Below are 12,678 nucleotides of genomic sequence, written 5' to 3'. Positions count from 1 at the left end.
ACCAACAATATGTGCCTGTCCTCGTGAACAGAATAATAAAAAATGGATTAAACGATAAATTGGACAATTGCAACTGGATAAATCAAAAAATGTTAGCTTCTTGGAAATTCGGTTTAGCTTGATTTCATTTAGTTTGGAGTCAATCCAATGAGTTATCAGAGTTTCATGTCCCCGACTGGTCAGATGACGTTCTATACCAATAAACACTTCCTACCAGTAGAGGAACATGTCGTCAACTGATGAGAAAATGTAAATGAGCTCATGTTACAAGGTGTCGACGCAGCAACAGTAATATTAGCTGCACGCTGCATGTACATGGATGGGCTGTGTGTACTGTATGTTTAAATAAAACACAGACAAACAGGACATCGGCATCACTCTCTTACCATCCAAACAAAAGCCGGGGAGAAATGACAAAGTGATCGAATTGTCCGTTTATTCAATTTTCTTTTTTTCTTTAAAAAAAATGCACTGTGTGTCAATGGAGGGAGGGGGCAGGAGGTCAAATTTGATGGAGAGACGGCACACACATAGTGTGGAAAGAAATAAGAAAAAAAAAAGAGAAAAAAGTTCACATCCTTTTTTTAAAAAATCTATTAGAAACAACATAATATGCAGAACAATACAATAGCATTTACAATACTTAAATTCCCAGTTCTTGTGAGAGTCCAGCGTAATTTTACAACAGTATACAGTATATTTTCTTTCTCCGCTCACTTCCCAAACTAGGGGTTGATATAGTTATACTTTTAATTTCTTTTCTCTCGCTTTCCCTCCTTCCATGTTGCAATCCACTATTTTTTTAAAGGGCACCTCTGTTGCTTTGTTAGTGTCCTGTCAGATACAGACATTGGCTTCTCCTTGGTCCAATTCCATCGTCCCAAAGAGTGGAGTGCTCTTCACAGGAAGTCTCTTTTGTTCGCCAAAGAGTCTAGAATATTTCACCAGGTGCTGCATTCGTCGAAAAGTACAGGCAAAGGACACGGTGTGTCTCTCGTGTGTGTCGTCTATGCTCACAATCGCAATCACAATCACTCGTAATGGAGGAATCCATGTGGACCTAGTGGGCAGTGGCAAGGGGTGAAGTCTAGTGCCCACCAGAAAAGAAGCAGGGGTCTGTCGGGTCGGGGGGGTCATCTGGGGTGGACGTAGTTGGATCTTCCGTGCATCACCGTCGCTGGATACATAGACAAGGATGGGTTGATCCGTATGTTGCACATATCAGCCGAATAAAATGTTGTTGGGTCTCGGAGGTGGACAGAGGGGGTTGCTGTTAGTTGTTGCCATCAGGAAGTTAGTCCTGTTCCCGTTGCCCTGTAGGCCTCTGGGAGACACGTGATCCCATGGTTTGCCCAGAAGTTCTGAGGAGAAGGGAAGATCAAAACGGTTAATCAATGATCAGGTAGAGGGGGTTTGCATTTAACCAACAGGTTGTAGTCAATTCAATCCTTCTCAGACAGTATCACTATTATTGGAATCCTCCATGAAACCCATTCGGAGTCCAGGGATCAGTGCCAACAGGATTTCCACTCGACATCAAAGACTTGTCCTCTAAACACTTGAAATATGACTTGAACTGGAAACAAATTACTGATCATCTCTGCCTGGCAGCAGCGACAATGCAAATTCAGTCAGCGTATAAACAAATGAAAAACTCGGGTCTAAGTGCAAAGTCATGCAAATGTCATTAAGCTCTGAGAAAGTCGGCGCGTCGTCTCCACCAGTGGGACAGGAAGCATTTAACCGCAAAAAGAAAACTGTTGAATGTCATTAAACATTCATTAAACAGGACAACAGATCACACCAGACCTCTGAAAGCAGACTCTCGTGTTACACTTTCAGGCACCCGGACATGGTAGGACCTGCTGATTCGAGCCCGGAGCAGCAGTGTGGGACGTGGCAACTGCTGCAAACCCGACAAAGTGCTAATCTGGGTCAGAATACAGAGCCAAGCCTGCCCTCCACTAAGACTGTGTGGATGTTTGAGAGAGAGAGAGAGAGAGAGAGAGAGAGAGAGAGAGAGCGAGCGAGCATCGGAGGGTTTAGTGAGTTAATCCTACACCCTCAGTAATGCTACTTTAACAGTAGGAGAGGACTTAGAGACCAAACACAAATGATCGACTTGAAGTGATACAGAGGCCCTTGTACTTAACATTTCCTGCATAATCTGTTTAACTGGACTACAAGGAAACATCACATTAGCCTTTGATTTGTCTCTTTATGGTTTCCACTGAGCATCTGACTGAGAAGAGAAAATGATTTCAGCTTAGTATTAATGTGACATACGAGTCAATGTTGCTTTAAAGTGTTGAGGTCTTTGTTTTGATCAATATATTTCTTCAAACTGTTGTTTTCATCATGAATACTTCCACACAGCCAACGGAGCAGCCCAGTCTAACGGCAGGTCGCGAAATAGTAAAATGCAGTCAGTTGGTTTCGTGTACAGGGACACCGACTGTCCATTTGTTCATGTCGCTCAGCATGAAAACAATGCCAAGGGAAGTTGATGTCATGAAGTATTAAATATTGAGAAGGACTACTTATGGTCCGTGAGACTGGTGTTGGACACGGCGTGTCCCAAAGTTGTTTTCCTAAACCTATCTCAGAGGTCTTGTCGCCTCAAACTAACCTTGTTTTTTAGATAGATTCAATTTTGTGATGTTTTCACGTTTTTAGATCGGACATATTCAAAACATACACTATAGTGTACAACAACATGGAGGCTCTGTAGTCCAATCTTTATTACTAATTTCAACATTGACAAAGTCAGCAAGGACCAGATCCACTCTTACCTTTCATAATAAAAGCCCTGGACATATAATAAATACAGTGTAACTGTTTACCGGAGGGAACTCAAATTCACTCAGAACATTTCACTAAAAGGAAAGTCAATAAAATACCTGACAGTAGCCGAGGCTATTCAACAGTTTACCTCAGACAGACTGACAGACGCTGCTCTGGGTCAACAGGATCCTGGTAGTCGGTTTTAAAAAGTGCTGCAACTGCCACAAATTTGCATCGCTGCTAGTATGAATGTGTGTAAAGGCCTCTATGCAGACGACCAAAGTTTGAATCACAAAATCTAAATGTCACGTTACACATCAAACCCTTTAAACTGATGCAACCTGCCGCACGCCATCAAACCTCTTCATAGAATGAAAAACAAAGTAAAGAAATCCACCTTCACCCTCTCCTCTCCCTACATTCCCGTGTTCACAGCCAACAATAGCCGCCATCCATCTCTGCTAGTTTAAAGTCCCCGCTGAGGAACCACGGCCATTGTTGTCAAACCAAAGAGGAGAGGTGAGGCTCGACCGGCTGCCTGTCACCTGAGAGCGCCCGGGGCCCCCGTCCACGCGCTCGCCACACACAAGAGGGCCACTACAGATGACACAAAGGCGGGCAGGAAAAAGGGCAACAGAGGAGTGAACGCAAAGGGTCCTTGTTTGTTATTCCCTTCATCCATCAGCTTTCACCTGGGCTACGGAGGAGAATAGGTGCGACCTGCGTGAGAGAAGCTATTATGTGAGCTCTGCTAGCTACAATTAGCTCCCTTTCAACCAGCAAGGTTGCAGGGGTTACATCTCTTTCTGGACCTAATGGCATCAAACCTGTGACCTTTCTATTGAGGGACGTAACCTGTGGTGCGACAACTAGCTGAGCCATTAGCGATTCATGCTTAAAGCAATGAGCCGTTACGTTTAAGTGACTATCTGAGCTTCTAAAAATCGTGTTGTGTTCATTAACAAGCAGATTAAACACCACAACACAATTTAAAATATATCCTCAAATAAAAACAAAAGAGTCAAGAATCTGTTGAGTTGCCACTTGAAGTTTCTGACTGAAGTAAACCCGTGTCGAGGTCCTCATAAACGCTATGCGTGCTTGAAAGAGCACACGTTGCTAATAAGGTTTTTCACTTAATAAGCCGATCAATACATTGAGCTTTCTTTCTGAGACTCCAAGGGGGATTCCGGAGGGGCCAAACCAACAGGGACACACATTCACACGGACAATACGAGGGGGCACCAAATCCCCATCGGCACCTGTTTTTTTCCACTGTTCGTTAATAGTAAAAGTTCATCCACCAGAAAGAGAAGTCGAGGGTCGGGGGGGCGACGGCGAGGGGAGGGGAGGGTTCTTGACCCCTCGGCAAGAAGGTTAACAAATTTGTGCTTAATGATTGGAGCAATGAATCGTGGGACAAAGGGTCTCCAGCCGAGTCTGGCAGCAAAGGGGTTACAGGCAGCGTCCACTCAAGCGTTCTGCCCGACATTTTGGGAAAAAGCTGAGAGCGGGGAGGGCCAGAAAGAAATTCCATACGCTCTGCGCCATAATTAATTCTTCCACCCTGTGATAACTATTGTCCTGAAACTGAAAACTACAGTTTTCAGGGGCCACCCCTGGCTAATTTTGCGGAAGAGGGGAAAGCAGGGGAGAGGAAGAAGGGAAAGGGGGTAAGGGTCATCCGAGAGTCATTCTCGCTGCTATCAAAGGGCTCGGCTCGCTTCTGCTTCACTTGCTGGGCTTCATCTCTGCTGACAGGTGTATTGTTTCGCAAGAGGATATAAGCTCTGTAATCATCGCTGGGTGGAAAGCATAACGCTCTTCACTGAGCAGGACTAATTGGCTTTAGTTTTAACTAATGTTTCGCTTTGACTGCTAGACACACCTTCTGGATCAAGGCTCGGCACAATAACCGTTCAATTTAGCCCCGCGGTAACAAAACCTCAACTCCGCTAATGAAAATTGCTTATAAAATATAATGAACCTGTGCTCCCGTAATCAAATATGATAACCCACCCCCTCCGCACTCCTGTAATAACCTATTAATTTAATTGGTCATGAAAGAATATAACACATCACTTACATTTAATTGACCTAGAAAAAGGAAAGTAGCGATATTTGACGGAGGCAAGCTAGCTGCTAGCATCGGCTAGCTGTAAAGAAATCGTGAGGAAGAGGAGACATATTTCTGCCACCGTCTCCCTTCCAGCTTCTATCGTCCTCCCTCCCCCCTTTCCTTCCTCCCTCCTTTAACTCCCTCCACCCCTCCCTCTTGTCGTTTACGCTTCTCTCGCTCGCCATCTCCTCATCCGCCCCTCCCTCTTTCCATCTACCCCTCTCTTTCCCTCTCTCTCTCTTTCTCTGTCTGTCTTCTTTCTTCCGCTGCCGACTCGTCCTCTCTGTGCTTCGCCCGTCTCGCAGAGGATTCCTCTGGTGGCCCAATTACGAGATTCAGCAGGCAAATTGAGGCTGTTTAAAGCAAGGTCTGCTGGGAAGGCTAGCAGCTGCTGGAGAGAGGCAGCTTGGACACGGCAAACCAGCCCTCATGTTTACACACACACACACACACACACACACACACACACGTCTCATTCGGAAAGCACAGCCCTTTCTATTACCATGTCTCCCTGCATTTTAAACCTGAAAGATGCCATTCGATGGGAGATTTTTCCGTCACTGCTTTGGTCGTGGACATTTGTGTCAGAAACAAGGGCGCCGCATTTCCGCCGTGGCGCGCGCACGCACATTCTGCGGAGGGTTAATGGTCTCTATTTTTGTAAACTGAATAAGTCAAATCCATTGGTCACACCTCTGGTGATGGCATATTTAATTTGGATCTAGTCAATTAGGCCCAGCTAAGCTCCATACCCTGCTGGCTACCTCCTCCATTTTGCACTAGTTTGCGTCCCCTCCCTGTGCCAGGAGTAATCCTATTACCATACACACACATCCACACAGACAGACAGTCACACAGACACGCACGTTTGTACACCCCACACGTGGGCGAATGCACATATTTCACATATGAACGTTTCAATACGCGACACACACACACACACACGTACATATATGGTATACAGACGCGACACGCACACACTGTACCAAACAATGGTGTGTCACAACAATTGGACCCGTAGCCACTTTATGCACACTGCACTGTGACAACACCAAGCCTGTATACATCCAGAATTATGTGGGAGTCTATTTGGCCCTGGGGCGAGAGAGAGAGAGAGGGAGAGAGAGAGAGAGAGAGAGAGAGAGAGAGAGAGAGAGAGAGAGAGAGAGAGGGAGAGAGGGAGGGAGGGAGGGGGGGAGAGAGAGTAGGTGAGAGAAAGAGAGAGAGAGGCAGAGAATTAAAGAGCAAAAAGAAAAAAAGGTGTTTGTGTGAAAGAGATAGGAGGAAATTTGACAGTGAGAGAAATAAACACAAAGAGGGTGAGAGACAGAGCGAGCATTAAAAAGACAGAGAGAGGGAGGGGGTGGGGTGGGGGTGGGGGTCCTCTAGCTGGTTAGTGTGTGTATTAATGTGGCTCATGCATCAACAGCAACCCGGCAGATTTATGACACTTAAGGGGCGCTCACTTCTCTCGCTCTCCTTGCACCAGCGACGACTGCTTACATTTTTGCCAATCAGTCTGTTGCCATAGCAACGTCCTACCTGCCCCCCCCCCCCTTACCCCCAACCCCACCCCCTGTCCCGACCCATCCCCGCCTTCTTCCCTTGTCATCACCCCTCTCTACCCTCTTTGCCCCATTCGCCTTCTTACTCCTCCCATAGACATATTTCTATCATTACACGAATGCTTGTTTTTCTAATCCCCCCTCATTCAAAACCTACTCGTATCATTGACAATCATCGATAATTACTATTTATATGTTGTGTATTAGCACATGCACGCATACACATGTTTAAACTGCCTGTGTTTTCTTCCCCTCTGCCTCTCTTCATGGCTCTTTGTTATTTTGTCCTGAAACCTTCCCTTCCTTGCTCTCCTCCCTGATATGAAGGATGTTTGGTCCTGTAGCTATCGGATATGTGAGAGAGCCAAACAGCAACACACACACACACACACACACACACACCACACACACACAGATTACATAGTTACAAGGTTGTGATCAAAGGCTCTTATCAGCAGGCCGATGGTGGGACAGTCAGAGACAGAGTAACAGTGAAATCCACCTCGATAGAACAAGAATTCTAACATTTCTGAAGTTTGGAGAGCAGCCATTTACAAGAGGAGGACTTACACTAACTAAAACTCCCCTGACTTTTCCATTTACATAATTATTTTGGAGTCCATTGGTACAAAATGTCAGAGATCCCATTTTTCCCATAACGCCTTCAAATTGCTTACAGCAGAGAGTTAAAAAGATCTGCGAGTGTGTTGAATATAACACAATGAAAGGTCCATAAGTACAGTAAAAAGTAGCACACAACATACAAAAATACAGCAACTACTTACATCCTCCTTTGTGTTGCGATTGGTGGGACTGGGGGCGGGGCTACATGTAGTGCCACTGACCTTCCATGCCCATGTTCATGCCCATTCCACCCATTGCTCCTGAGGAACACAGACGAGGGAATTAAAAAAAAGGTGCAACATGAGACTGAATGTTTTCATTAAGGTGTTTCTACCAGTGTGACGGAAAGGGACGGAGACAAACACTGCAGGTAAATACCAGAGATGGTTTTTCCTGTGAAACCAACTTGACAGACCACATAGCAGAGAAGCACACTGACTTAAATGTGGCAGGCTGAGTGTGGTGAATGAAGTGGGGGGGGGGGGGGGGGGGGTTAAGTAGCCTGACAGTTTATCCAAACCTGCTGACTTTGAGTGGAGGGTGAGATAGGGTTAGAGACTTGAGAGAATCCCAGAAAACAGGGGATAGAGAAGGAGGAGAGGAGCTTAAGGACAAACTCTGGGATTAGGTCTGATGGCGTGAGAGAACGAGAGGGAGAGAGGGAGAGAGAGAGGGGGGGGGGGGGGACCCGGAGCAAGGGAGTGGGAGTCAGGAAGGAGATGGTTGTGTAATGTGATTGACCACACCTGTTCTGGTTTGTGTGTCTAAGGAGGGGGGGCAGTGGTGTGTACAGTCAGTGTGTATGTCTATGGCTGTCTTTAGGCTGCACTGTCCGGCTTAAAGCACGTGTGTGAGAAAGGACAAACGTGGTAGATACTGTATGAGACGCACCGACACCTGGAGCTACTGTTAGGAGATGAGAAGTCAAAGAAAGGAGAAAGATGGGAGGAAAGAAAGGGACAGACACGCAGAGAGAAAGCCTTACCAGGTGGTCTGATTCCCATGTGCTGCTGGCCGTCCATGACGAAGCCCCCCATCGGCTGGCCATCTGGATTGTAGGGAGCTCCTTGACTTACTGTGGACGGAGGGGGAGACAGAGGGAGGGACGGAGGGATTGGAGGGAGGGGACAGAGTGGTCAATTAGTGCTTTTAATTAAGGCTCAGTGGCCGAAGCGGGATCATCTGTTGGCCGGTGCACGCACAGGGAGCCGCCATTGTCTTTCAACGTCATTCCGCCCCGTGTCTGCCCAGCCCACTCGCCACTGTAAGCCCCCGGCAGACTTGAATGCGTCTAAATGCTCTAATAGGGATCGGACTGAGAGAGTTCAACACACACTACGGTTCACGAAGGTGAGATTCCAGCCATCTGGGAGAGGGGACAACTGTTTACAGGGTTGTACTACTTAATGTGAGACGCTACAGGCACAAACATCAATTTGATTTACAGATTTAGGTCTAAATCTTCTTTCAGACTACTGGAAAGAAAGCATTTATTTTAATACGTTGACTTTAGGTTTCTACGAAATCTACAATTATGCATATTTGATGATAACGTTTGAGAAAACATGTAATACAGTAATTGTCTTAATGTCAGTAATCAACTGAGGAAGTTTCGTGTTGATATCTATTAGTTAATTAGTTAACCCTTTTCACCTGAAGTGTCTTCAACATGTATGTCATTTAACAATCCAGATCTTTAAAGGGCATTTTCTCTATGAGATTTATTTCTTAGACTCTGGGGCAGAAATCTTCACTTCAGCAGCACTAACATCCACAAAACTTTCTACACTTTCATTCTTCTCTATAATTTGAATAATAGAGAGGGCTTTGTTCATATATCATTGATAGTCTGATTTATACAACATTTGATCACTAAAAACATGTAAAACATGGAGATTTGAATGGCTGTTGGCAGGTTTTTATGGAGTCATACAAGAGATATCGAAACTTGCCTCCGTAAAAACCTCTAATAGGTCAAAACATTTTTTTTAACTTGGTTAAAATGTATGCAAATTAGTTTAATAATAATAATTGCATATCCAAACATACTTTTGTCCCATTACCACAGCTACGTTTTAAGTCTTCAACATAACACATGATTCCACATATGCTCACATGAACAGCAGCTCCAGGCTGAAGCTCTGATAACTGAGCAGCAACGATAAGTGAAACCTGATAGGGTTCCTATTTTTTGCTCGCCTCCATTGTTCTGCTCTCATAGAAATCCACTTACCTTCGATTCAGGCTGTTTGGGGGTCAGTCAAGCAAAAGCAAGACCTCGGCCCCACTGAATGCCTTTGAACTTTACTGCGCCCCTAATGCCACCCTGACCCCTGACCCCTATTACAGGTAATAAAGTTTACGGCAGTCCAAACCAAGCCATGCACCAGGGGGACCTCTCATTCCCCTCGCTCCCTGAAACAGCCACAAATAGGGTTGAGGGGGGAGTTTAAAGGAGTGACGGGGGGTAAAAACAGGTCTGGAGCCAAGAAGCCAAACAACGGTCACCCAAAAAAAGAAACGGGTGTAGTTCTCTTTATGTTTTGGTTTGGGCCGGGGAGGAAGGGTTGAGTGTTTTTTTTCCTTTGCCTGGCCGGCGAAGGGGGGAGGAAAGGGTTAAGAGCAAACTTTACTGAGAACACAGCTAGTTTTGTCTCGGGCTGAGAAAAATAAATATACTCGCCGTTAACTCGTTTTCAGCCAAATGATTATATTTTGTAATTAATAAAATCGTTCCTCACTTCAAAAGACACGTTAAAGTTGATTAATGGTTACTGTTAATGTTGAGATGTTTTGGTTCTTGATTTTAGTGGTCAGTCACGACAGTGAAGGGGAAAGCCCTGGGAGGTTTGGACATTCCAGGATGGGGGGTATCGGTCCTGTATTTACCAGCTGAGGGGCCTCCGGGTGCATAGAGGGTGGACGGCTTTCGCCTGCGTGACTTGAATACAGTAACTATAGGAGACTTGCCTGCACGGTTTGACTGGTCAATCATGGGCTGGACTATTCTCCTCCTGGCGTTAATGAACCTGGAGAAGAGGAAGAGGATGGATGGAAAGAGGGAGGAGGAGGAGGAGGAAGCAGAAGGGACAAAGAAACAGAAACACAGTCAGTGTATTCCTCATAACAAGATCGGGCAAAAAAAATGCTGACTAAGACCTTGAAAATCTTGGCACACAGCACGAAAACAAAAACACCGCCTGTGTTTCTCTCAGCCAATCATAGCGGTGATACGGAGATATGATTCTCCCCTAAGCAGCCGTGAGCCCCGGTAAAGCCTCGGTAGAGTCCCATTTTAACATTTTAACAGTTGTCTTCCAAAACGCAGACTTGTATCAACTTGCTCAGCCTCAGTTTACACACAGTCACATGAACACTGGGGTCTTTGTGGGGCGAGGCTTACCCGGGATTCTCAATCTACCTCCGCCTCTGTTTGAAACGCGTCGACCCATCCCGCTTCGAGCCGCTTCACGGACGAGCTGAGATCCTCTGACTGTTTAACACGCTCGGCTTTGAGAGCGGCGGCGTTGCCGACGGACGCATGTGGCGTTGCCGCCGGTGAGGTGAGAGGCATTGTTTTGGTTGCTACTCTGTTCAGAGAGGTGGCCGCGTGTTACTCTGTTATTCTTAGTGACAGCAGCAGGATCTGGGTTAGCTGGTCCACATAGGGGGCTTGGACTAAAAGCTTCACCCTGTTACCTCCAATCCAAGCACATGAAATCAGCTACTTGCTCATGTTTAACTGGACACACAGATCAAACTACTTTTATTCAAACTTTTGTTTTTCAGTCATTTGTGAAAATATGCTTATTCCCTGCATATTGACAATACTTCTGTTCTTACCTTTCAAAATAAAAGTCATATTGCTGCATCACTGCTTACCAGGGGAACTTCAATTCACTCAATGTGGCAACTAAACAAAATATAAACAACAACAGGGGTAGGCAACCAACGGCACACTAGCAATAAGTGTGCCAGAGAGGTTTATGTTGAAGACACTCATCCGCATGTCAAATGACCTCACATTGGCCTGTTATTTACGGTAGTTTGATTGATTTTGTCCACATCCACACCGTGAAGACCTACATATTGATTTCTACTCAGGTGCGGATGTTTCCATAAGGATAGCCTTCTTGTGCAGTGCTCGCATATATAATTGAAATTCCCTTAATTATGGGAGAAAAAGGTTTTTAAAAAGAAGTTGCTATACACTGTTGGAGATTTAAATGTTGATGTGGTGTCATGATTAAACTTACTGTGAACCTGAATGTTGATATGGAACACTGATTACAAGGAATATATGTAAATAATATAAAAGTAATATACATTTATTACAAAACATTGTGCCGGTAATTATTATGGATGATCCAGCAGCCGTTTTAATTGTGCGACAGCGGTGATGTAATTAACGGCACAGAATGAGGCGAGTAGTCTCCGAAAGAAAGTGTTTCTTTGTGTTTTTTTCTTTCACAATGAGCTCAGTAGGCCTTTCCATAAACCTCCCTGGATAGTAGGCAGGGAGCGGTGAATGAGTGAGTGATTTCGGACACAACCTTAATCTCTCGGCCTCGTCCATTCACACACATTGACGCCCTCGCACACAGTCACACAGGCGGCGCTCTGGCCTTGCTCAGCCTAACCCCTTGTGAAATGACCCCTTGACCTGTGATGACCCCGAGGAGAGAGGGCTCTTGGGGCTTCTGACTTGATTTATGTGTTCCTGCTGTTGCCCCACCGGACACTGCCATTTCATCTCTCAAAAGGGGGAGCATTAGCTGAACTTTAGGGAAACAATAGTCGCGCAACACTTGCACTAAGCATTTAAGGGGCCTAAAGAAAGGAGAGGAGGGGGAACAGAAATAAAAGGAGGCTAGCTGGTGCATCTGTTTGACCACTAATAAGTTAATGGCTATATACCTCTTTAATGTTCCTTCTTCTTCTAACTGCTTTACGGTGCTCCTCCTTTATTTTCTACCCACTATCTCTCCTGTATCACCTTCTACAGACGGAGCTGCAGGGTAACGGCGAGGCAGAGACAGATAGCAGGAGACAGGGAGAATGATTTGCAGCCTAATTGCTCCCTTGCATTGTTTTTATGTATAATTGCACTGTAATATCTTGTAAGCCGCTTTAGAAAAATTGTTAATTCTCATCAGGGGAGCGTTCTGTGTGGTGACATGATCTGACGGAGAGAGAAAGAATTAAAAAAAAAAGAAGTGGTATGTTATCAGGCTCTGGGCTGCGTGTTTTTGGTCATTTGGTTGCCTATTTGTTACAATAATGTTGAGTTGGAATTTGAGGCGAGAGAGACAGAAAGAGCTCGGGAGGAATGTGAGAATGCACTGACATGGCACAGCACCATCAAATGAGGGAACGTCTGGAGTTTTATCACCAACACCCCCCCCACCCCCTCCCTCCCTCCCTGCCTGCCTCCCTCGCTACCCCTGTTGGCTAACTGTTGACCTCTCCTTCTTTTCACCTCCTGCTTCATTTCTGTCTCATCGCCTCCTTCCTCTTTTTTTTCCCTCCCCTGCAATATGTAGTTCCTTCCACCTTCCCCTCAAATATACGCTGATGCAACAAAGC

General features: G+C 45.5%; 1 protein-coding gene across 1 annotated transcript in view; it reads right to left on the bottom strand.

Moving 5' to 3' along the window:
• Positions 1 to 416: 416 nt before the first annotated feature.
• Positions 417 to 12,678, bottom strand: part of meis1b (Meis homeobox 1 b) — an 81,086-nt gene continuing 68,824 nt past the window's right edge. The window contains exons 10-13 of the mRNA XM_084021221.1: positions 10,059 to 10,121; positions 8,078 to 8,163; positions 7,254 to 7,352; positions 417 to 1,361 (exon numbers count right to left, since the gene is read on the bottom strand). Of these exons, the coding sequence (XP_083877347.1) occupies positions 7,294 to 7,352; positions 8,078 to 8,163; positions 10,059 to 10,121 (208 nt within the window). The 3' untranslated portion in view covers positions 417 to 1,361; positions 7,254 to 7,293. The remainder of the gene's footprint in view (positions 1,362 to 7,253; positions 7,353 to 8,077; positions 8,164 to 10,058; positions 10,122 to 12,678) is intronic.

The sequence above is a fragment of the Eutrigla gurnardus genome (assembly GCF_963514095.1).
Source record: "Eutrigla gurnardus genome assembly, chromosome: 11".
In the NCBI taxonomy this organism is placed as follows: Eukaryota; Metazoa; Chordata; class Actinopteri; order Perciformes; family Triglidae; genus Eutrigla; species Eutrigla gurnardus.
The sequence above is the reverse complement of the archived record's forward strand: the minus strand, read 5'-3'. Positions and strand labels throughout refer to the sequence as shown.